The sequence below is a fragment of the Narcine bancroftii genome, chromosome 6 (genome assembly GCF_036971445.1).
Source record: "Narcine bancroftii isolate sNarBan1 chromosome 6, sNarBan1.hap1, whole genome shotgun sequence".
In the NCBI taxonomy this organism is placed as follows: Eukaryota; Metazoa; Chordata; class Chondrichthyes; order Torpediniformes; family Narcinidae; genus Narcine; species Narcine bancroftii.
Window position 1 is genome coordinate 156,475,957 of NC_091474.1, and position 25,692 is coordinate 156,501,648.

Genomic DNA, 25,692 nt, shown 5'->3' on the forward strand with positions numbered 1-25,692 from the left:
CAACATGTATTCATTCAGCATTTTCTTTTTTTGTTGAAAATTTTATTTATCACTTGTATCAATATCAAACAATTATTCAATTATATATATAGATAATAAAATATTATTCAATTCAAGATGATACAAAATGATACAACATGTATCATCATTTTCTTTTAACGAACGAAATAATTCCAAGTACTTTGCAGGATTGTTATTGAACAACATTTCACACTGAGCCACAGAAAAGCCATAGTATTTAGTTAAAGGAAATTTCTTCTCTTATAATACTGGAGGGTGAACAAGCAGTGAAACAATGCTGAGAGTGAAGGGTTTGAGATGTCATCAGGGCAGAAATGAACACCGAGACTGTTTTGGATCCCATCACCAAGGGACAGCCACAGGAAGAATATGCAATTTGTTTGCAGGGAACAGCCAGGTCACTGGAGATACGCATAGAATCATCAGCGACTGCAACATTGTACCCCTCATTTTCGGCCTGTGCCCTCATCATCTGTCACTGAACTTCTGTCTGTATTCACTCTATCACAAGCTTTCTCTTTGATGCTACCCCCCTCTCCCCTTTTTGTGCAACTTTGACCTTTCTTATTTTCTTTTTTTTGGCGGGAGGAGGGGGAGGTTAACCTAAATTTGTACAGGTTAACCTGTGGCTGCATGGCCAGATCTGCATTTCTAGCATTTTCTGCTTTTAATTTTAAGATTTTCTAAGTGAATTTAAGAAAACTGAAGAAAATGATGACAGATATTGTTGCAACCTAGTAACCTCAATGATTGCTGAGCAGCGTTGACAGACAAAAACAAGATTTGCTTGTGTTTGTGTTGTCTAACAAGACCAACTGATCATCACATAAACCAGTTGCCCACCTGATCTCTTTCAGTTTGATAACCAGGGTACGAAAGAATGGTTTTGATGACTATGGTTATTCCTCTATTCTCTGATCTGCGATGTGGCTGTATAATTCCCTCTTAAACTTTGCTATTGTACCTGCTCCTACCACCTTCCCAACAGTGCTTTTGCAGGAACCTACCAGTCCTCTGTACAAAAGAAAACTTTCCCCATAAATTTCCTTTAAACTTTCTCTCTTGCAGCTTAAAGATGTGTCCTCTATTGTATTAGATTTCCAATGGCCATCTAACTTTAGCAAATGTATTCTGACAAGTACTGATCTATCAAAAGCAAACTTAACCAGTTTGGGTTGCTCTCATGTTGCTCTTTTCTTTCCCTTAACATATCCATTTTATAACCATTTTGTGTTCTTTGTTTTCAGTAGTCTGCTCTAAAGTCGAGGAGAAATAGACACTGATGAGTTTTGTAGTGTCTTAAAGGACGGCCATGAGTTGCAGATCTTGATTTATGTAGGATTGTCACAGGCCTGGTGGGAACAGCGGCAAAGGGAAGCCCAATTTTTGATCTTTTAGCTATTAGAATACAAGAATAATATTATAATAAGTTTTGCGGTTAATGTATCACAAATTTCAGTAAACTCCTAGACCTCTGCTTGATTGCCATTAGGGAGTTGGGGAGGAATTTTCAAAAGTTTTTCCTGAAATTGGCCACAGTCTTTTTTCTTTGGTTTTTCACCTCCCCCAGGAAGTACTTAGAATTAATACCTGCATATTAGGGCCAAAAATGGTAGTAAATCCAAAAGGAGCAGTGGCAATGGATAGTGAAAAATACAAATGGAGAGAGAGAGAGAGTGAGTGTGGATATGGCACCCAGGGTAGGGCAATGCTCCTCTTGCAGCATATGAGTTGTCAGGGAAGCCAGCAGTATCTCTGATGACTTCATCTGTGAGATGTGCATCCAGTTGCAGCTCCTGACAGACTGAGTTAAGGATTTGGAGCTGGAGTTGGATAAACTCCGGATCATTTGGGAGGCAGAGTGTGTGATTAACAGAGTGACAGGGATAATATCACACCTAGGAAGCATGAGGAGGGTGGATGGGTGACAGTCAGAAGAGGGAAAGGGAATAGGCAGACAGTGCAGTGCACCTCTGTGGGCGTTCCCCCTCAATAACAAGTATACCATTTTGGATACTGTTGAGGGAGACAACCTACCAGGCACAAGCCACGATGATCAGGTCTCTGGCATGGAGTATGGTCCTGTGGCTAAGTGAAAGGATGAGATGAGCCAAGCTGTAGTGATAGGTGATTCCATAGTTAGGAGGATAGAAAAGAAATTCTGTGGAGGAGATCAAGTATCCTGGATGTTATGTTGCCTCCCTGGTGCCAGGGTACGAGATATCTCAGATCAAGTTCACGACATTCTTGGGGGGGGGGGGGGGAGGTTGCAGCCAGATGTCTTGGTCCATGTAGGTAAAATGATGTGGGTAGGAAGGGTGAGGAGATCCTAAAAGGAGAGTTCAGGGAGTTAGGTGCTAGGTTGAAGGACAGGGCCTGCAGGGTAGTGAACTCAGGATTGCTACCTGAGCCATGAGCTGGTGAGGTTAGAAATAGGAGAATAATGCAGCTTAACACATGGCTAAAGATATGGTGTAGGAGGGAGGGCTTTGGGGAACATGGCAAGATGGCGTAGAAGAAAGACGTGTGTTCCACCTATCCCCAGCTGGATCATTAAATACCCGGTTTTTAAAAAAGCATAAAAGTGGTTAAAAATAAGATTTACAGTTATTTTAATAACAGTGCTTTATGATGGCATCCAATGTGAAAAGATTTAAACCTCAGCTTCAGAAAAAACCACCATATAAAAATGTGGAAGAATTGAGGCCTATCTGCATAGCTGAATCCACGGAGTCGTTCCTTGGAGTCTCCAAGCCTCAGAGGACTCCAGCCCATTCGAGTCTGACTCCAGCACCGATCCTGCCTCCGCAAGATGACACCGACACATTGGTGAGCTCAACCGTTGCCGACTCATGTTCACGTGAAGTCATGCGCGCGGGCGGTATGGCCGATAAGGAGACCCGTGACCTCACTGAGCAGCCCAGTAGCGTGCAGTGTAGCCTGGCCTGCGTGGGGCATCATGGGTCCGAGAACTGCTGGTGGAAGTGTGGACTGTGGGGGAGCCTGAACGCTGGCGACTCGAAGAGGTCGGGGTGCCAGCGTCGGGTGTCCAGACCCGTAGCTGTTCAGCCAAGGGATATACGATGACTGAGGAAGAAGAGGTACTTACCTTATTGGAATTCATCCAGGAGGAGGAGTTTGCTGTTAAAGAAGGTGGATCTCAAAAAGTGCAAGTGGAATCTGGACTGGATTCATGTTTACTGTTTTGGAAGGGATTGCTTGTCAAATGTATAATATGTCAAAACAAATATCAACTCAAGTGAATCAAGGATTTATGGAGATGAAAATAAAAATGAATACCTTGTGTGATGAAATGTCAACTGTGAAACAGGAAATGACTGTAGTTAAAAGTGATATTAATAGATGAATAAAATCAGTTGATACTGTGGAAGATAATTTTAAGAAAATTGTAACAGCGTTCTCTGAGTGTCAAACTCAAGTAGAACGTAATATAGAAAAAATGGAAAAAGTGGAAGGTTCTTTTGTCGATTGGGGGATTCAAAAAAGAGATTTAATGAAGAAGATTGATTCATTGGAAAATCAAAGTCGAAGGAATAATGTGAAAATAGTTGGTCTCCCAGAGGACATTGAAGGTGCTGACCCTATAAAATTTTTTAAGCTCTGGATCCCAGAGGTGTTGGGTGAAGAGCTTTTCCCTGAAGGTTTGGAATTGGATAGGGCTCACAGAGCTCTGAGAAGAAAACCTCTTCCAGTACAAACACCGAGAGCAGTCTTGATTCGTTGTTTAGAATATCAAGATAGAGAAATTATTTTACATATGGCAGTGCAGAATGCACGGCAGAATTGATCTCCATTAATGGTTCAAAATAACAGAGTGGTTTTTTAATGCTGATTTGAGTCAAGAGGTTATTAGAAGACGACGATAATTTAATACAGCCAAAGATGTTTTGTGGTGAAAAGGCTACAAGTTTGTTTTTCATTATCCTGCAATTTTGAAGGTTTTCTATGGAAATTTTCAATCTCAATTTTTTGAGAATGATCATGATGCTTTGGTTTTTGCTAATTCATTGCCGGAATTGTGAAGAAATGGGCATTCTCCTCCATTATCTCCTAAGAGGAGAGTAAATGGAAATGGAAATGGACATGAGAATGGAAATTATGGAAAAAATGGAAAGAAAGAAGAGTTGACACCAAGTCTTCTTGATGTTGAAGATCTGGAGCAGTCGTTGGGCTTGGAATCATTGGGCTGAATATATGGACTATATTCTATTGTGTTTGATTAAATAATAAATATGTATCTGGCTGGGGGGGGTGGATAACACTGAAAACTTTGATAGTCATCTGCCGCTAGTGGGTTTACCACACCCAGATTTTTAGGGTATTACTACCTTTGGGTGTTTTTTTTTTGTATTTTTCTGTTATTTTTAAAAAAAGATTTTGATGGGGTTTTTTTCTTGGTAGAATTATAGAGGGGAGCATTATTTTATAGTGTGTAAATATATTAGTAGTTAAAAAGATGTCTGAATTGAATTTTGCCACTTTTAATGTTCAAGGGTTAAATAATCCAATTAAGAGAAAGAGAATATTGGCTTAAATTTAAAAAATGAAAATTGATATTGCTTTTTTACAAGAAACATATTGGACTGAGAAAGAACATTTGAAATTGAAAAGAGATTGGGTTGGTCATGTGTTTTCTTCTTCTTTTAATTCTAGGGCAAGAGGAATAGTGATTTGATTCATAAAAATTTACCATTTGAATTGCTGGCAGAATATTAAGAGTGAACTGTAAAATTTTTGCTGAATCTTGGACTTTGCTGAATCTTTATGCCCCTAATATAGATGATGAGTGGTTTATTTAAGAAGATTTTTTATTGTTAACTCAAACTAATGAAAATGTTTTAGTTGGTGATGATTTTAACTGTGTTCTCAACCCTTAATTGGACAGAAATCCAAAAAGTATGATGAAATCAAAGATGGCAACACAAATTAATGTGTTAATGGAAGATTTAAATTTGGTGGATATTTGGAGAAAAGTTAATCCTACAGAAAAAGATTTCTCTTTTTATTCTTCAAGACATGATTCATTTTCTAGAATTGATTTATTTTTGGTATCAGCAAATTTACAAAGTAGAGTACTACGAGCTGTATATAAAAGTAGAGTTATATCAGATCATTCATTATTACTTTTTTCCTGTGAAAGATCGGAAATAGTACGTCCGTCGTTTAGATGGAAATTTAATGCAATGTTATTGAAAAAAACAGAGTTTGTTACTTTTGTGAAAGAGCAGATTTCTTTATTTTTGACTGGATAGTCATTTTGTAATATGGGATGCTTTAAAAATTTATTTGAGAGGGTAGATCATTAGTTATTCTATGAAAGTTATGAAACAATATATGGCAGAAAGTTTAGAGTTAGAAAATAAGATTGCTGAGTTAGAGAAAGATTTTCAGAAAGGTGTAAAAGAAGATTTTTAAAAAGTTGCATTAGCGAGGTTGAAATTACATTATAATACTTTACAAACGTATCAGTTTGAGTGCTTAATTAATCTAAACAACATTATTATGAATTGGGGGAAAGAGCTCATGAGGTACTTGCTTGGCAATTGAAAGCTGAACAGACATCTCAGACTATTAATGCTGTTAAGAAGAATTCAAAAGTTACTTACAAACCTCAGGAAATCAATGACCAGTTTTATTCATTTTATTTGAAATTATATACTTCTGAGGGGAAACAGCATAATGGTTCTATTGATTCTTACTTACCTTCTTACTTTCCACATCTTAATACTTACCAGTATTAGATGGAAATGATGTTCAGGAATTGGAATCTCCATTTACAGATTTTGAAGTTAAGGAAGCTATTCAGGAAATGCCTAATGGAAAGTTCCCATGGGGATGATGGATTCCCTGTGGAATTTTATAAATTCTTTCATGATGATTTTTCTAATTAATTTGGAGAAGTGTTGAATCAAGATACTGAAGACCAGAAGTTACCAGAATCATGAGTGGGATTTTTTATTTAAAGTGTTAGAGAAATTTAAATTCAGCCCTTTTTTAAGGGCTTTATATACGATCCTGATTGCTAGGGTGGTGATGAATGGACAGATTTCTTCACCATTTAAATTGACTCATTCAATTCGACAGGGCCATTATCACCAGCCTTATTTACGTTGGTTATTGAACCATTAGCTCAGGCTATTAGACAAAATGAAGAAATTAGAGGGATGAGTGTTAAGAATGAAAAATATAAAATTAATTTATTTGCGAACAATGTGTCGGTATATTTGACGGAACTGGAACAGTCGTTGAAACAAGAGTGTTTGTTGAAATTTGGAGAATTATCGGGATATAAAGTTAATTGGGATAAAAGTGAAATTTTACCAGTTGGAGTGGGAGATTATTCTGAATTTAAAACAATTACAAAATTAAGGTGGACAAGTACAATTAAATATTTAGCTGTGTTTATGGATACAAATTATCAATCATTATATCAATTAAATTATGTACCTATATTAAGACGGATTAAAGCAGATTTGATTAAGTGGAAAGATCTTCCATTAACTTTGATTGGTCAGGTTAATTGTATTGAAATTAATATTTTTCCTCAAATTCAATATTTATTTCAGTCACTACCTTGTTTACTTTCTAAGGGCTTTTTTTTCAAGATTTGAATAAAGCAGTGCGAGAGTTTTTATGGAAAGGTAAATTAGCCCAAATGGCATTGCATAGAATTACATTGGGTGGACTACAATTACCACATTTTCAAAATTATTATGAAGTGGCCCAGTTGAAGTTTATTAGTAGATTGATGGATTTGGATCAGCCTCCCAGCTGGGCTAAAGTGGAAATGGCGTGTATATCTAGGGTTGAAATACATTCATTTATATTTTGATGGAACTTGATTTTGTTACAGCAATAATGATATGCTGATATTGAAACATTTGTGAAAGATCTGGATTTTAAAAAAACAAGGTTTTAGGGTCGAAAGATAAATGATCAATTTTAACTCCATTTTATAACAATCAGCTTATTCCTTTTTCAATGTTTAATAATCATTTAAAGATTTGGGATTCTAAAGGTATAAAGACAGTACAGGATTGTTTTGTAGAGGGGAAATTTCTTTCTTTTAATCAGTTGAGAGAAAGATTTGATATACCTGTTAATTCTTTGTTTGCGTATTATCAGCTTAGAGCTTTGATAAAAGATAATTATGGTAGAGAGATGATTTTACTGACTTTGTCGAGATTTGAATCTGGTTTCCTCTATACCGAAAAAGGGTTATATTTCAGTTATGTATAATTTGTTACAAGATAGTATAGATAAACCAGATTGGGAGAAATCTAAACTTAAATGGGAGAGTGATTTAGTATTTATTTTTCCTGAAGATGATTGGGTGAATATGTGTCAGGACAATGTAATTAAATTGACTAATGTATGATATGGAATAGTTAATTATAATTTTTTACATCAATTATATTTGACCCCAGAGAAGTTAAAAAAATATGGGTATAGTAATTCGGATTCTTGTTTTAGATGTGGCTCATGTATTGGAACTTTTCTACATGCTGTTTGGAATTGTGTTAAAGCTCAATCATTTTGGCAAGGAATTGAAGTAGTTTTGGAGAAATTATATAATTTTATATTACCATTAGATCCAACAATTTTCTTGTTGGGAAATTTGTATTCGTTAAGGGGAATGAGATTGGATAAAATTCAAATTGATTTTGTACGTTTGGTGTTATCAGTAGTGCATAAGATGACATTGAGATTAATATAGCACGTTGGCATAATGAATTGAAAGTATGCATTGTTATGGAAAAAAATTACTTATAATTTACATGATAATTATTCTTTCTTTGTTAGTAAGTGATCTCCGTATTTGAAACATATGCATTTAGATATACTTTGAAATGTTATTAACATTTACAATATTTTTATATCTATATCTAGATATATTATATATATATATATATATATATATATATATACCTATATATATCTATATATATCTTTCTTTCTTTGGCTTGGCTTCGCGGACGAAGATTTATGAAGGGGGTAAATGTCCACGTCAGCTGCAGGCTCTTTTGTGGCTGACAAGTCCGATGCGGGACAGACAGGCACGGTTGCAGCGGTTGCAGGGGAAAATTGGTTGGTTGGGGTTGGGTGTTGGGTTTTTCCTCCTTTGCCTTTTGTCAGTGAGGTGGGCTCTGCGGTCTTCTTCAAAGGAGGTTGCTGCCTGCCGAACTGTGAGGCGCCAAGATGCACAGTTTGAGGCGATATCAGCCCACTGGCGGTGGTCAATGTGGCAGGCACCAAGAGATTTCTTTATGCAGTCCTTGTACCTTTTCTTTGGTGCACCTCTGTCACGGTGGCCAGTGGAGAGCTCGCCATATAACACGATCTTGGGAAGGCGATGGTCCTCCATTCTGGAGACGTGACCCACCCAGCGCAGCTGGATCTTCAGCAGCGTGGACTCGATGCTGTCGACCTCTGCCATCTCGAGTACTTCGACGTTAGGGATGAAAGCGCTCCAATGAATGTTGAGGATGGAGCGGAGACAATGCTGGTGGAAGCGTTCTAGGAGCCGTAGGTGATGCTGGTAGAGGACCCATGATTCGGAGCCGAACAGGAGTGTGGGTATGACAACAGCTCTGTATACGCTTATCTTTGTGAGGTTTTTCAGTTGGTTGTTTATCTATATTATATATATATATAGATATATAGATATATTATATCTATATATTATATATATATATATTATATTTTATATATATATATATATATATATATATAGATATATTATATGAAGATCCAGCTGCGCTGGATGGGTCACGTCTCCAGAATGGAGGACCATCGCCTTCCCAAGATCGTATTATATGGCGAGCTCTCCACTGGCCACCGTGACAGAGGTGCACCAAAGAAAAGGTACAAGGACTGCCTAAAGAAATCTCTTGGTGCCTGCCACATTGACCACCGCCAGTGGGCTGATAACGCCTCAAACCGTGCATCTTGGCGCCTCACAGTTTGGCGGGCAGCAGCCTCCTTTGAAGAAGACCGCAGAGCCCACCTCACTGACAAAAGGCAAAGGAGGAAAAACCCAACACCCAACCCCAACCAACCAATTTTCCCTTGCAACCGCTGCAATCGTGTCTGCCTGTCCCGCATCGGACTGGTCAGCCACAAACGAGCCTGCAGCTGACGTGGACTTTTTTACCCCCTCCATAAATCTTCGTCCGCGAAGCCAAGCCAAAGAAGATATATATATATATAAAACCTTTTTTTCCTCCCCTTAAGGGAGTTGTAGGCTGTAGGGGTGGGAGGGTGGGATTGGTGTTAATGTAAAATTTTCTTTGATTATTTCTATACTGTATGTTATGTTTTTGTGATCTTTTAAATCATGTTTGGAAAGGAGGAAGGGCTTCAGGTTTCTGGATCATTGGGCTCTCTTCCAGGGAAGGTGGGAAATGTTCCAATGGGACGGTTTGCATCTGAATTGGAAGGAGTCTAATATCCTTGCAGGCAGGTTTGCAAGTGCCATTCCAGTGGGTTTAAACTAGATTTACAGGGGGAGGTGAACCAGAGTACCAGAGGAGATAGAGGAGTGGAGGAGGGAAAAGATGATGTTAAAATTGTATGCACTGTGAGAAGGTCAATGGGTTGAATATGTGTTCTCCAGTAAATCTATTTCAATGCAAGGAGTATTGTTAAATAAAACCTATCTTCAGAAAATGGTAAGGAATGGAAGACTTTCACTACTAAATTTTCGATTTTATTATTGAGTGATTAATAATTTACGTTTACTATTAAAATTTTTTTTGAAGTTTATCTATAGTATCTCCATACATTCATTTCAAATTGACTTAGTATAATATTACATAATAGATACTAAATAATTTTCAAATTTTCACCCCCCCCCCCCCCCACCTCCCCTAACCCCTTAGGAAACCACCTTGTGGTGGTTAATTCCCAAAAACCCAAATGGGTGTGGTATAAACCACAAGTGGCATATGACTTTCGGGAGCAGAAGTACCACCCCCTCCCCCCCCCCCTCCCCCAGGCAGACAAAATACACGTATAAACTGAAAAATCATCATTTCTTATATCCATAAAACCCCGGTCCATCAATTTAACCAATCTTATTCATAAACTCTTTTTTTTTGAAAATCCAAACTTGATATTAAATTTTGCACCCTTTCCACCCTCCCAACACTGAGTTAAACATTGTTTACAATCAATAAAAGTTTTTTTTTTTTTCAAGTCTTCCTGAATTTCATCCACTGAATTAAAACACCTCTGAACATCCCAGTTCAACACCGAATCTTCCATTCTTCTCAGTCTCAAGTTGAATTTGTAGCTTACTTTCAAAAAAAAAGTTTTTTCAAATCTTTTAAAATTTTCTTGAACATAATTCCTTCGGTCTTGATCTTCTAAAGCATCAATGTTATTCATAAGTTCTTTCTTCTATGTTTCTCAATTTAATATCAAATTTTCCACTTTGTCAATCTTCTCAATGTTAAGTTGAAATTATTGTTTATTTTCAAGAAAAACGTATTCAAAATTTTTAACTCTTCTTGGACATTGCTCCTTCAACTTTAATTTTATAAATCATCAGTCTTGTTCATAGTTTCTTTCTACTGAGTTTCCAAATTGAATAAAGTTTCCGTTTTTTCCAATTTTCTCAATATTAGACTGATCTTGTTGTTTAGTTTAAAAAAAAACCTTTTCAAAACTATTAAAATCTGTTTGCAATGTATGCATACTCACAGATAATAAATTCACTCTTCCAATATTCCATCCAAAAAAAAAATCACTGATAAACCTTATTGCAGGTCAAGGAGTTCCATATATATGTTTATCTTCAGAAAATATTTCAAATATTTCAAATCAACATTCGTCGCCATCTTTCAAAAAGGAGTCTGAAATCAACTTTAATAAGTTCTGTTCTTGAGAAAATTCCAGCACCAACTCCGGCTCTGTCTGGGCAAATAGGTCAAATTTCTTCCAAAGTCAAAGAATGTAATTTTGTTCTGTATTTATAGATAATAAATTCATCCTTCCGATATTCCATCCAAAAAAAATCACTAATAAACTTTAATGTTATCTGGATTTTTAAAACTCACAGGCAACCAATGCCAATTACTGCAATTTATCTTCATAAAACATTTCAAATCAATATTCATCACCATCTTTCAGAGGGGTGTCCAAGGCCAGCTTATCCGACAGTCCCATTAATGAGCTCCGTTCTTAAGAAGATTCCAGCCTTGACTCCGTGGTTCTGTCTGGGCAAGTAGGCCGAGTTTCTTCCAAAGTCGGAGAGTGTAGTTTTGTTCTGTATTTGAACTCTATTTTCCTTAATCTTTGTTGCCATTTTAAACATCTTTCAGAGGGGTGTCCAAGGCCAGCTTATCCGACAGTCCAATTAATGAGCTCCGTTCTTAAGAAAATTCCAGCCTTGACTCTGTGGTTCTGTCTGGGCAAGTGGGCCGAATTTCTTCCAAAGTCGGAGAGTGTAGTTTTGTTCTGTATTTGAACTCTATTTTCCTTAATCTTTGTTGCCATTTTAAACATCTTTCAGAGGGGTGTCCAAGGCCAGCTTGTCCGACAGTCCAATTAATGAGTTCCGTTCTTAAGAAAATTCCAGCCTTGACTCCGTGGTTCTGTCTGGGCAAGTAGGCCGAGTTTCTTCCAAAGTCGGAGAGTGTAGTTTTGTTCTGTATTTGAACTCTATTTTCCTTAATCTTTGTTGCCATTTTAAACTAAAAACAATTGATAAACAAAACAAAGACTTTTAACAGAAAAGAAATATTCTTAAAACGGGTATTTATATAACTGCCTGGGGGAGACCGGGAAGGCACGTCCGCTCCCTACGCCAACTTGCCACGCCCCCCTTTACTATTAAAATTTGTTCAACTAATTAGTTGCCCAACTTGGATAGAAATGGAATTAATTTTTTCTTGGAAAACATCACTGTTGGCACTTTTAGGTTCCACTTTACCATTATCTTTTTCTAAATTGATTCACAATCAGATAATGAGGAATAGATTAAGAATATGGAATCAATTTAGGAAATTGTTTGGTTGTAATACTTTTTCCCTGGCAAGTCCCATTATAGATAACCACTTTTTCCTACCTTCTGTTATAGATGTTATATAGGCTTTAAGGAATGGCATAGATCAGGTATTAAAAATTACAAAGATTTATTTATCCGTAAGAATTTTGCTTCTTTTGAACAAGTGTCAGTTAAATTTAAGCTTTCCAAAAGACATTTTTTAGATCTTTTCAACTTAGATATATTTACCAATATAAGCTACAAGATTTTCCTTGAATTGCAGACTCAAATACTCTTGATTTTTTTTCATTTGCAGTTTGTTCATAGTGAGTTAATCGCGTATTTATAATAATTTATTGGATTTAAGAGTATCCTCAATGGTTAAGATTAAGAATGACTGGGAACGGGATCTTAACCTCAGATGAGGACTTGCATTCCATGCTTAGTTTAATTAATGATTCATCATTTTGTGCTAGACATTGTTTAAAATGGTACACAGAATACATGTATTTAAACTTAAATTATCTTGTTTTTATGGAGACGTTGATCCATTGTGTGAAAGGTGTAAAATTTTAGAGGCCTCACTTATCCGCATGTTTTGAGAATGTCTTAAATTAGGAAGATTTGGGGGAAATATTTTTCAATCTTTATTTACAATTTTTGACTAAAATAGATCCATGCATTTTAATTACCTCATTTGGCTTCATTCGCGATCTGACTATCCCATTGTTGGCATCTCAAGAGAAGGTTTTAGCTTTAGTACGCTGAAAGCCAAATGAGGGTTTTTAATTAAGTGGAAAGATGAATTTCCACCAACTTATGAGCTGTGGCTACATAATGTAATGGCATATTTAAGTTTGGAAAAAATTAGATATAATATCAAAGATAAAAAGTTCCAGTTTGAAAAGATATGGGGTCCATTCATAGAATATGATCATGGTTGGCAGTTCCCACAATTCTCAGTCTGGCTTCTGAAGGAGGCGATCCAATCCACTTTTGTTGGGGTTTTTTTTGTTTTTATATAATTAATCTTAATTAGAGGGAGGGGTTAGATTAGTGTTAGTTTAGTTTTTAGGATTTTTTTTCTTTTTTATTCCTGTTTCACAATACAAGTTGTTTAATTGGAGTTTATATATGATGGTCCTAGATTATAATATTAATATTAATTGATATTTTACTAAGTTATGAGCAGATTGCTTACAAAGTTATTCATGTGATTTTCATTTTTAATCTCAATTATATTAATTAATAATTAATAACAAAAATGGGAAACTCTTAATTAGAGCATTTTGCCAGTTATATATTATGTATACATTTTGATATTTCCTTCTATATTAATGCAACATGTATATGAGATAAAACTCATATTGAACTCAATATTTTTAAAAGAAAGAAGCAAGGAATATTGTAGGAAAGGCAGACGAGCTTTGAGCATGGATTGGCACGTGGAAATTTGACATTGTGGCCATCAGTGAAACTTGGTTGCAGGAGGAACAGGACTGGCAGCTCAATGTTTCAGGCTTCTGTTGCTTTAGACACGATAGAACAGGGGAAATGAAAGGGGAGGAGTGACATTGCTCATCAGGGAAATTATCACAGCTGAGCTCAGGCAGGACAGACCACAGGGCTCGTTTATTGAAGCTCAATGGGTGGAGCTGAGAAATGGAAAAGGTATGACCACACTCATAGGGCTGTATTATAGACTACCCAATAGTCAGCGAGAATTGGAGGAGCAAGTCTTTAGAGACATTGTCGTCAGCTATAGGAAACATAAGTTTGTGATAGTAGGAGATTTTAACTTTCCACATATTGACTGGGATTCCAAGACTGTAAAAAGTCTTGATGGCTTGGAGTTTGTCAAATGTGTTCAGGAAAATTTTCTAAATCAATATATAGAGGTACCCAATTAGAGAGTATGCAATACTGGATCTCATATTAGGGAACGAGTCAGGACATGTGACAGAAATATGTGAAGAAGAACATTTTTGGTCCAGTGATCAAAATGCCATTATTTTCAAGTTAATTATTGAGGCGACATCACATGATGCCATAGGGTTAGAACGTAGGAGCTGACTTTCCTGGTGAATTAGTAAAAAAGTGCTGAATAAGAAATGTTTTAAACTATTAAAACTTTTTAAAGTAAATTTAAACAGTGCTGCAACATTTTTAAAATGCCTCCAAAGAAAGATAAAGTAGCTCATGCCTTACCTGGAGCCTGATGTGAAGAGAAGACCAAGTGAGATCTGAGGCCTAATGTGAGCCAGAAGTAGGGAGTTAGCATCCAAACTACTCCCTGGTGAGGGACTTCTACTGATGTCGCTCTCCCACAATGATGAAGAGATGGTGGTGGAGAAGAATCTGGAAGGGCATTACTCATGCACGATAAGCTGTGGCCTTCAGAAACACCATCGAAGGAAGACGAAGAGTTGGGCTCACAATGGAACCAGCAGTAAAAAGGCTGAAGAGGAAGCCCAGCTACTAGAAGAGGAGGTATTAAAAGAAGGTAAAACTTTAAAAGTAAACATAAAGGACATAACCAGCATTGATTTATTAATAAAAGAATTTCATGAAATGAGAAGACAAGTGAAAGGAGAAATAAATAAAGGTTTGGATGTTGATATTTGGATTGTGTCAATTCTATGTGAAACATGCATTAGTTCATCCTAAAATGCCTTCAATCCATTTCCAACCAATTGTGTGTTATTTGATGAATGATAATTAACTACAAATTAATAATCTGCTTTCAATCATTAAATGGGTAAATTAAATTCATTTTGAACTTAAATCCTCAACAAAGAAAATTCAAATCAAATTTGATTGACCATTGTAACAAAGGGACTTAAACTCTCCTCCTGCTGAGAATAATTGAAACTGGAAAGTAATTCAATCTCTCACAAAGACTCCATTCCTCTGCATCTGTGGAGCCGAACAGCTAAGTGAATCTATCCATTAAGTGATTTCCAACTCTAGCCATCAGACCTGTGAGAGCCATCAAGATTGTTCTCTTCACGCCAACTCCACACAACCCAAATTACAATAGCAACACCACAGACACATCCAGAAATTCCACCTGCAACCCCAATCTCAGTGGAGCTGTTTGTTTGTAGGTGTGAGCAGAATAATATTACTTGCCTTACAATGTGGTCATATTGCCAAAACAGATTTCCGGAAATTATAGATGTTCATGGAACTTGTGTGGAAGATATTCTTGCTGATAATCGAAAAAGAGGCTAATTAGACCCTGGATAATAACTGAAGCGAGAACAAGCCAGAATTTATATTACAAAATTGACAAGTTGTGTTACAGCAGTGGTTTCCAACCTTTTTCTTTCCACTCACATACCACTTTAAGTAATCCCTATGCCATCAGTGCTCTGCAATTAGTAAGGGAGTACTTAAGGTGGTATGTGAGTGAGAAGGGAAGGTTGAGAATCACTGCTCTGGACCCAATTGTTAGTGAAATATTTTGCTTGAGAAAAATTGTCATTGGCTCATTTCCTTTGGAGTTATGAAACCGTGCACATTATGAGTCATTTAGGGCTGATTAAAACAGTGGTTTTCAAACTTTTTCTTTCCACCCTCAAACTACCTTAAGCAGTCCCTTACTAATCACAGAGTACCTATGGCATAGGGAATACTTAAAGTGGTATGTGAGTGGAAAAAGGTTGAGAACCACTGTGTTATATGCATCATACTTTTCACAGATGAATCTTAATCACTGCAAACTGTGATCCACCTGTGCATATCCTTTTCAAGAGCTCATCATTAAAATCACATATCAATTCACAGTAAAGCTTTTGCCACCCTATTCAAACAAATTTAAACTTTATCTTGGGTGATTCTGATTGTTTCTCATGTAACATCTTTCAGATTTATACACGAGTAACTTTGTACCTCGCAGAATGAGCCTGCCAGTTAATTTTAAACTGTGGGATGATATAATTGAATGCCCCCATATCCATTTTACCATTTGATTTTCAGTAACTTAATTTATTAAAGAATTGTTCATTACAATTAAAAGTGGTATACAGAATACATATATCCAAACTTAAATTATCTCGTTTTTATGCACATGTTGATCTATTGTGTGAAAGATGTAAAATTTTAGAGGCCTCACTAATTCACATATTTTGGGAATGTCCCAAATTAGGAAGATTTGGGCGAAACGTTTTTCAATCTTTATCTACAATTTTTAAGACTAAAATAGATCCATGCCCTGAAATTGCCTCGTTTGGCTTCATTTGCGATCCTACTATCCCATTATTGGCATGTCAAGAGAAGGTTTTAGCTTTAATACGCTGAAAGCCAAACAAGGGTTTTTAACGAAGTGGAAAGATGAATTTCCACTGACTCATGAGCTGTGGCTACAAGATGTGATGGCATACTTAGGTTTGGAAAAAATTAGATATAATATCAAAGATAAAAAGTTTCGGTTTGAAAAAGATATGGGGTCCATTCATAGAATTTTATCATGGTTGACAGTTTTAGTCAGTTTGACTGCTCCGGCAATGCTTTGTCTGGCTTTTGGAGGTAGAGATCCGATCCATTTTTGTTTTTCTTTCTCTTCTCTTTGTTTACTTTTATAAGTAACCTTGATTAGAGGGAGGGGTTAGTTTAGCATTAGTTTTTCTTGTTTTTTTCTAAATAAGCTGATTGATTAGGGTTTATATATGATTGTCATCGACCATAACATTATTTGATATTATATCAAGTTATGAGCAGAATCCTTATAATGTAATTCAATTGATTTTCATTTTTAATTTTAACAATATTAATCAATAATTATTAACAAAAAAGGGAAATTGTTAATTAGTGCATTTTTTCCAGTATATAATATGTACATATTGTGATATATTTTGTTGTATTAGTGCAACATGTATGTGGGATTATTATATTAAACTAAATAAAAAAAATTTTAAAAGGAAAAAAGGAGTGCTAGAAAAAACTCTATAAATAAACTTTTTTTTTAAAGGTTAGGCATATAGCAAGGTGACAGGCCATTTCGGCCCACGAGTCCATCCCGCCCACTTTACACCCTATTAACCTACACCCCCAGTATGTTTTGAAAGGGCCATGATGGTGTGCCCTCGATTTAAATGCTGCCTTAAATGCAATAAAATTTCTCAAGGCTTTTCACAAGAATGTAAGCTTCAGAGGGTGAATTCCAAAGGTTGTAAACAAATTGGAGGAAATCACAAACACCAAAGTGGAAGGCAGGAGGGGCAGGGGGTGTGGCTGCACAAGAGCCCAGAGTCAGGGAAACATTTATTTCCAAGACCATGATAAAGTTGGAGGAGGTTAATGAAAAAAGAAAGGAAAGCCAGCATGATTATACTTGAACAAGGATGTTCATTTTATTTTAATGAAGAAATTGGTGAATAAAGAGTCAGTGTTGGTCAATAAGTAACAAGTTTGAGTTTGATATGTGAGAAATGGATGTTCCTACATATAAATATTTTGTGATTTGAATTCCAGAACCACTTAATATTACCTAGACTTGTTACTTCCAACCAGTCACTTACTCTTATATTCTGTCAATTTCATCATCATCCATTTCCTGGGTCACCTGCCGAATTGTAAAATCTTCCCAGACTTGTATTTAGCTTCTAATCTCAAGGTCCAATTTTGTCTTGTTCAGGTAACAGAAGAGTGGTGTGTTCTCTTGTAGACCTGGAGATGCTGTATTATAACTAAGTTTGTTCCCCATCATTCTCAATCTATTTTAAAGCAACAATTATCATTTACTCCCATCCTGTGCTGGTAGTATTGACTCAAGTAATAAGTCTAACTGGCACCTAACTTAATTGATGTTTGTTAAATGTGTTATGGGCCTAGAGGACCCCAAAACTCAGCAGCAATAGAAATTCACCAAGACAAATGGTTACTTAAACAAAAGTTACTTTCAATTATCTTTAAACATAAAAGCAGGATCAACATTTAACTTATCACTATTAACTTAACCTAACTTAACCCCCTTCTAATTCTAAGCGTATGTGTATGTAATGTGTATATAAGTTCAAAAAAAGTTCATTGATTTACAGTCCAATCTCACTTCTCACTCCTCCAAGTTCACCAGTATCGGACAATTCTTATACAGTGCACAGAATTTAGAATTTACGAATTTCACCAGGCTTTAGTGCTTGAAGGGTAAATGGTTACCATTCAAAAAAGTTCTTGTTGGTTTTCAGAGAGAGATTTGTTGCTCATTGGACACCCACAACTGATTCCTTCTGATCAGCTGCTTCAGTGTCTCGCCAAAAAAACTTGCTCCATCAGGGTTTTTCAGATGATAACCTCTTTCTTTCAGGTCACAACAGATTTCCTTTTTGTTTCCCTTATTTCAAGTGAAACATTATGCAGCCAGTCCTCTCCTCTTGTGTGGACCACAAAGGCTTTGACCAGGCTGAACTAAGAACTCACAGCCCAGCTTCTAAATAGGGTTATTCCACAAGCTTGCCAGCTTGTCCTGTTCCAGTCCCAGCTGCTGCTGCTGACTGTAAAGCTGCAGATCCGAATTCTCTCTCCCTCTTTCTCTCTCTCTCTCTCTCTCTCTCTCTCTCTCTCTCTCTCTCACACACACACTCTCATTGGGGGTGTTTCCATTGAGCCGGGAAAAGCGCGGTGATGCGAGGTAATGCGAGGTGAAGCGCGGTGATGCGCGGTGACACCTCGAATCTGGCCGCACTGTAAACACATCTGGTTGTGTCCGATGTGCGGCGATTCGAGGTGCTCCGGCATCCTACTTTTGAGGTGGTCGATGCGGGGTGATGCGAGGGACGACCACGCAGTGGAAACACCGCGGGTGACTCACCAGAAGTCGCGATTTTTCACCCGCAGTTTTCAACTGCTCATCGGACTTCCTGGTCACCTCGCATCGCCCTGCATCACCTCACATTCCTCGCATCACCTCGCATCGCCCTGCATCACTGCGTATTCAATCGCTCGGAAGAAACAGTTCAGGTAGTCCAAAATTGCGCGGTGATGCGAGCGACAAAAAATCGCGGTGATTCGAGGTGATGCGGGGTGATGCGAGGTGTCCTCAGTATAAACACAGCTATTCTCTCTCTCACTCAGAAAACCACAGGACCCTCTTAAAACAGCCAACTGCATTCAGACAGACTGCGACCCTGGACTTAATCTTCTTCATCTGTTGCTTTCCAAAACAATAATCCATTACTCCACAGTATGTCCAATTAACACCTACTTGTGAAGTCCTTATAGGCACCCTTTAAAGTTTTTTCAAAGGCTCTCAGAGCCTAAACTGTCTGGCTTGAGCAGAGCTCTAGCATTTTAAATGATATCCGCTTTGAAGTGTTTGTATGTGACCTGCACTAAAAAACCTGCCAAAGTTTATCTCCTTTTAAAGCATACTACATACAATATAAAATATAACATAATCTGTCACAGATGCTCCAATTTTTTGTCTCTACCTGAGGTGAAGGTGAATTGGTTTTGTCAGGTGGCCTGTGCTTCTTGCTGCTATAGTTGGTGACAAGTAGAGATAGATATCTCAATGCACATATTGAATAAGCTGCTTCCAGATTTGCTGTTGTGTGTATATATTTTGTTTTTGATGGAAATAGGTATGGAAATATACATTTCAAAAATAAATGTGTGCTATATTTCTACAATATTTTAAATTGAGAAAACAAATTGTTCTGCCAGCATACCGCTATAGAAAGGAATATTTAAAGTGCAAATTGAAGGATATAATTAAAAGTTATGATATATGCTGGCATGTCGGATGACTTTATATTGGACGAACCCCAGATTTTCTCCCTAAAATGTAGGTTTTGTATAGGACAACCCCAAGTATGGCATTTACTACTGATCAGTGAAGTGATGCTCTCACGATATTTTTATATTAAATTACCCTGTAAAGGTTTTGATTTTATTAGTATATTTTAAAATAAAACTCCATCAGCTTCTGTAACAAGCCATTTAAAGCCTGTACCAAGTTGACAGCAGTCAGACTGGGTGGATGGACCCCGTGAGGGAGTGCTGAGACTTCACTGATAACTAACAGGATACGTCCAGGTTTGCCCCACTGAATGAGCAATGCCTGTCAGTGCGCACTAAGGGCTGACTTTAAGTATGGTCCCATGCAGAATCTTTGGAGTATTTTCAACTCTTCTGTAAAATAACATAGGATAATTGTAACTTCCTTTAATTTAGCTGTCGCATTAGTGTGGAGGTTAACCAGGATGACAGCACAAAGATAGTAGGAGAGTGCACTTAGGACCAGATCAGGAACTTGTGTCGAAGCCAGCAGGATGGGTATAGGATATGGAGGGGGAGGGGGAAGATGGCAGTGATGTTTAGACTTTGCTATCAAGGTTAGTATTTAGACCTAGTGTATAAGGCAACCCTGATTTTTGAAGCAACACTTTTAAGTTTCAAGGATCATCCTATATGCCAGCATTTACAGTATTTTGCTTAGAAGGTCATTAGGATCTAGATTTGACTGTTGTAAAGGTGCTTGAAATGAAATCACTCTATTGTTTATGTGACAGAATTGTGTTATTAATCTTTATTATTAAAATATATATTTCTTAGTAAAGTTACTTTTGGGTGGACAGGGACACACAGACACACAAATATTTCTTTGAGATGGCAGATGGCATGCCATTTTTGGAGACGAAGCATCTGTAAAACAGAGCAATAAGAATTAGAATTGAATGCTTCATTCAATTGCTAAAATAGTGTTTGCTAAAGAGAAGCATCTGTGCAAGCAAAGCTAACTTTCGATTCAATGGCAAGTAGACAGGTGGAGTCCGTTGGCTCATGATTCATACATTTGAAGAAGGCATTATGAACTTCAAAGGGATTTTAGAGAAACATAGTACTGAACCAGCGACATTTTGAGACCAGAAGAGGGTAACCATCCTGTGGGGAAGACAGGATTGAAGATACAATAGCCAGAAAAGGTGCTGTTACATGTTACTTCTGATCAAAGGAGAACACAGAATAAGTATCTTTTGAAGGAGGAAGAACACTTCTGACTGCCTCTTTAAGATAAAAAGGGCAGCCTCGTTGTGTCCATGGAAATGGTCACTTTTGATTAAGGCAGCAAGTGTAATCTTGCACTTGAAACAACCATTTTTAGACGTCTATTTCGTTCAGCCCTTGCGTGGGTTTGTGAAATCATGGAAGAAAATAGCCACTTCACTGTCTATTTGAAAGGAGGACAGATTCATGATGTGAAACACATATTCCGAAACCTTCTTGCAAAACAGGGGAAATTTGAGGAAAATTATTTGTATGAAGAAACAATTCTCTGAAAACAACTCTACAAGAAATTTGTGAGTTTTAAAGTCTCCCCCGCACCATGGACACCACCCCACCTCGGTGCTCCATAATTGCTTTTGAACAACAATAAACACTTTGATCTTCAGCGCAAAAGCTTTCTGAGACTCAACTTTAATATAATCTCTTCAGAATCAAGCTTAAACTGTAATGGTTTAGGTTTTAACACACACATATATACATTTTTGCATTGTGAGGTTAAGTTGAGTTAAGTTCAGAGTTAAGTAACAAGTGTTATATTATTAATAGTTTGTGGAGGTGCAAATCATTGATGACAGGTGAACCAGCTCTGCATGTTACGGTCACGGGAGTGGAGGAGCCGCATCAAGATGGCGCCGCTGGAGTCATCTTTTCCACGGGTCAGGTCCGCAAATGCGAGAGGTAATGTCATGATGTTTCTGGCGCGAGGGCAGAACTTACCCGCAACCTTATAAGCTGGAGCGCAGGAAGATTCAATAAATGACTGGAGTGCAAATGAACCCACTGACTACTGGTCTCGTTCTTCCTGACTCCATTTAGCTAAGACTACATTGATGACCCCGACGGGTCCAGACGCCTCTGGACTCAACAGTATGGATGCTGCAACAGTCAGTGCAGTCACCCTCAAACTCCTGACTTGGTTTGGACAGGCAGAGGCACAGTTCCAGATAAAGCAGATTACTTCAGACTCCACCAAATACTACCACGTCATCAGTTCCCTGGAACAAGAAATAGTAGCCAGAGTGATGACCTCATACAGAACCCACTGGAGGAAGGTAAATACTCCGCATTGAAGGTGCTTCTCAACAGCAATTATGGGCTCTCCAGATACCAGAGAGCAGTCAGGCTCGTGCACCTGGACGGCTGGTGGAATCTTTCCACCGCCCCCTTGTCTGCGCTCATGGATCGCCTGACCGGACTCAAATGTGTAGACGAGGTTCCATGGGTGGTCCTTGGCATACGGACAGCACCCAAGAAGGACTTCCAGGCCTCCACAGCTGAATTGGTATATGGAACCCCCTTAACACTTCCCAGAGAATTCCTTCCTGCCACCAAGGGCACAGACACAGAAGGAGGGGCAGCACTGCAAAAACTGAGGGACAGATTGGGCTCCCTCGATTCACATCCTCCCTCGCACCATGGACACCACCCCACCTCGGTGCTCGCAGACTTAAAGACAACTGACTGTGTTCGTTCGCCAAGGTGCACACTGCCCCCCCCCCCCCCATCAACCCTACGAAGGCCCCTACAGGGTGTTCCACAGCAGTGGCAGCACGTTCACATTAGATATTGGGGGCAGGGAGGAACTGTTCACAGCTGACCACCTGAAGTCTGCTCATCTCGACCTCAGCCAGCTGGTTGCCCTACAGCCAGCCAAGCATAGGGGCAGTCCCCCTAAGGCAAAACCAACACAGAACTTGGTGGCACAGGACACTGTCACTGATTCTGGGGAGGGGGGTTTGTGTAGGCGAACTGGCTCCATGTGTAATGGTCAAGGCAGCAGAGCAGCCGCGTCAAAATGGCACCGCTGGGTTCGTCTCTTCTGCTGGCTAGGTCGGGTCCGCATGCTCACAGGGCAACGTCATGACATCTTTTCTGGCATGAAGGTGGAACTTACCCACAGCCTTATAAGGTGCAGCGTGGGAAGTTTCAATGAATAACTGGAGTGTAAACAAGCCCACCGACTACTGGTCTTGTTCTTCCTGACTCCATTTAGCTCCCGCTACAAGTTATTAATAAAAATTATTGTTTTGAAGATACCATTTTCAATGATGAATATCCATTGTTGCTGGTTTCTTCTTCTTTGGCTTGGCTTCGCGGACGAAGATTTATGGAGGGGTATGTCCACGTCTGCTGCAGGCTCGTTGGTGACTGACAAGTCCGATGCGGGACAGGCAGGCACGGTTGCAGCGGTTTCAAGGGAAAATTGGTGGGTTAGGGTTGGGTGTTGGGTTTTTCCTCCTTTGTCTTTTGCCAGTGAGGTGGGCTCTGCAGTCTTCTTCAAAGGAGGTTGCTGCCTGCCGAAATTGAGGCGCCAAGATGCACGGTTGGAGGTGAGATCAGCCCACTGGCGGTGGTCAATGGGGCAGGCACCAAGAGATTTCTTTTAGTACATAAATGAAAACAAAATTGGGTAGGTGCATGACAGAGAATAATTTGCAATATTATGGAAAAAGAGATGAGGAAATTGATTGATGGAATTACTGTACAATATAGATTTGATAGGACCGTCCTGTCAGTAACAATTATGTAATTCAATTCCATTAATCTTATGAATTATGATTATTCATATTAAATTGGTATTCCTTCCATTTTTCTTACTTTACACCTTTGTCTTCAATTGTTTTGAATATAGAATACAAGATAAATATGATGTTATTTGTTTCAAAATTAGAAACAAATGTTGGTTTCCTCTAATCCTGCCCTGTCCATGTCTTTTAAATATCATAATTGTACACACTCTACACTTTTCTCTGGAAGCTTGTTCCATATGCCCAATGAATTTCATGGGGGAAAAGTTGCCCCTCAGATTCCTTTAAATCTTTTTCCTTAAACATAAACCCTTTGCGTTTAGACTCCCCTACCCTGTGGAAAAAGAATCTGTCGCTCACATCCGCCACTCTCTGCCACCTGTTCCCTTTATCCAGCCAAACATGCATTCGTTATTTTAGTAATCTCCCTATCTCTGCCCCTCATGAGTTCATATGCCTCACACCTCAGTCTTCTAAGCTCCAGGGAAAAGAACTCAGGTCTATAAAACTTCTCCTTATTATTGAATCTCTATTGTCACAGTAACATCCTTGTGAATCTTTGCTGTGTCCTTTCAGCATAATGACATTCTTCCTATTGCTGGGCAACCAAAGCTGTCGTGAATCCTAGACTGAATATGCAACCTATTTTCTTCCACATTTTACTAAATGACCTGCCCTCTTTGTTTTTTTTTATAAACAGGAAACCCAGGAATAGTGTATTACTATAAACTCTTCATGCAAGTTTTACACAGGACCCTGATTCGAAAGTATCCGGTCTGGGCTATAAGCCATGCAGGCCATTGCATTCCCCCAGAAGGCATGGAGATGATGGAAGGTATTGTTTGTAGTTTGGAATCTTCAAAAAAATTCATCTTATTTTTCTATAAATATATAGATAGAGATATATACATAAATAGATATAGATATTTATATCTATTGGGTGTATGTGTGTGTGTGTGTGTGTGCATAATATATATATGATAGACATAAGGATATATATGCCAAAAAATATGAAATTACATGAAGTAAAATAATTAAAAATAATTAGCATAAACGACTCTATACTTGTATCAAGTGATACTTTACCCTGCAGATAATTAAACACAATTTTTAAAACAGTCAGAATTTTTGTCAAATCATTTAATTGGATATTTAAAGCAAAGCTTTCCAATAAGACTGCTCAATCTGTACCTGGGTGAAGAGTCCGTGGAATTACCTGCAGAGGCCGGGATTCTGGATATGTTGGTTGCAAATGAAAATTGGCTGAAGGATCATTATAATGGATTAGGTAAACTTCATTGTTTGCCACTGTTTTAATTTTCATATCCTACATGAAATACCATGTGCATTCTTCTTAATCATTACCAGTCATAATCGTGCAATCAGTTTGTCAGTGGATTTAAGAGGCTGTTTCCTCTTAACTTTCTTTTTGCTATTCTTTCTGGGAATTCAAAACAGCATTATTTCGATTTTTGTGCCCAAGAGAGATATTACTCTTTAAATAAAATGACCAGCAGATGAGCATGGTGACTATATGGATGCTTGTACCTTTTCTGAATCTGTAATCCACGTCTCCAGAATGGAGGACCATCGCCTTCCCAAGATCGTGTTATATGGCGAGCTCTCCACTGGCCACCGTGACAGAGGTGCACCAAAGAAAAGGTACAAGGACTGCCTAAAGAAATCTCTTGGTGCCTGCCACATTGACCACCGCCAGTGGGCTGATAACGCCTCAAACCGTGCATCTTGGCGCCTCACAGTTTGGCGGGCAGCAACCTCCTTTGAAGAAGACTGCAGAGCCCACCTCACTGACAAAAGGCAAAGGAGGAAAAACCCAACACCCAACCCCAACCAACCAATTTTCCCCTGCAGCCGCTGCAACCGTGTCTGCCTGTCCCGCATCGGACTTGTCAGCCACAAACGAGCCTGCAGCTGACGTGGACTTTTACCCCCTCCATAAATCTTCGTCCGCGAAGCCAAGCCAAAGAAGAATCCCTCTAAATCCAATATGGGAAAAAAACAGAAAATGCTGGTAATACTCGGCAGGTAATGCAGCGGCTACAGATGGAGAAACCTGGTGATAATTTCAGATTTATGACCCTTCATCAGAACTTAAATTATGAT

General features: G+C 38.2%; 1 protein-coding gene and 1 long non-coding RNA gene across 26 annotated transcripts in view; one reads left to right on the forward strand and one right to left on the reverse strand.

Annotated features, from left to right (window-relative positions):
- ldah (lipid droplet associated hydrolase) overlaps nt 1–25,692 on the forward strand; it is a 281,972-nt gene that overhangs the window by 119,588 nt on the left and 136,692 nt on the right. For 22 of the 23 annotated variants that reach the window (XM_069886448.1, XM_069886439.1, XM_069886442.1 and 19 more), the window contains one exon: nt 24,269–24,403. The exons of the other annotated variant lie outside the window; for it this stretch is intronic. In XM_069886448.1, coding sequence (XP_069742549.1) covers nt 24,269–24,403 — 135 coding nt within the window. The remainder of the gene's footprint in view (nt 1–24,268; nt 24,404–25,692) is intronic. 23 annotated transcript variants of the gene reach the window in all.
- Nucleotides 1–25,692, reverse strand: part of LOC138736632 (uncharacterized) — a 48,215-nt gene that overhangs the window by 2,377 nt on the left and 20,146 nt on the right. Inside the window, exons 2-4 of one of the 3 annotated variants that reach the window (XR_011340454.1) lie at nt 15,164–15,242; nt 14,240–14,509; nt 1,188–1,277 (exon numbers count right to left, since the gene is read on the reverse strand). This is a non-coding gene — a long non-coding RNA (uncharacterized lncRNA). The other 2 variants (XR_011340456.1, XR_011340455.1) reach the window with 2 other exon arrangements.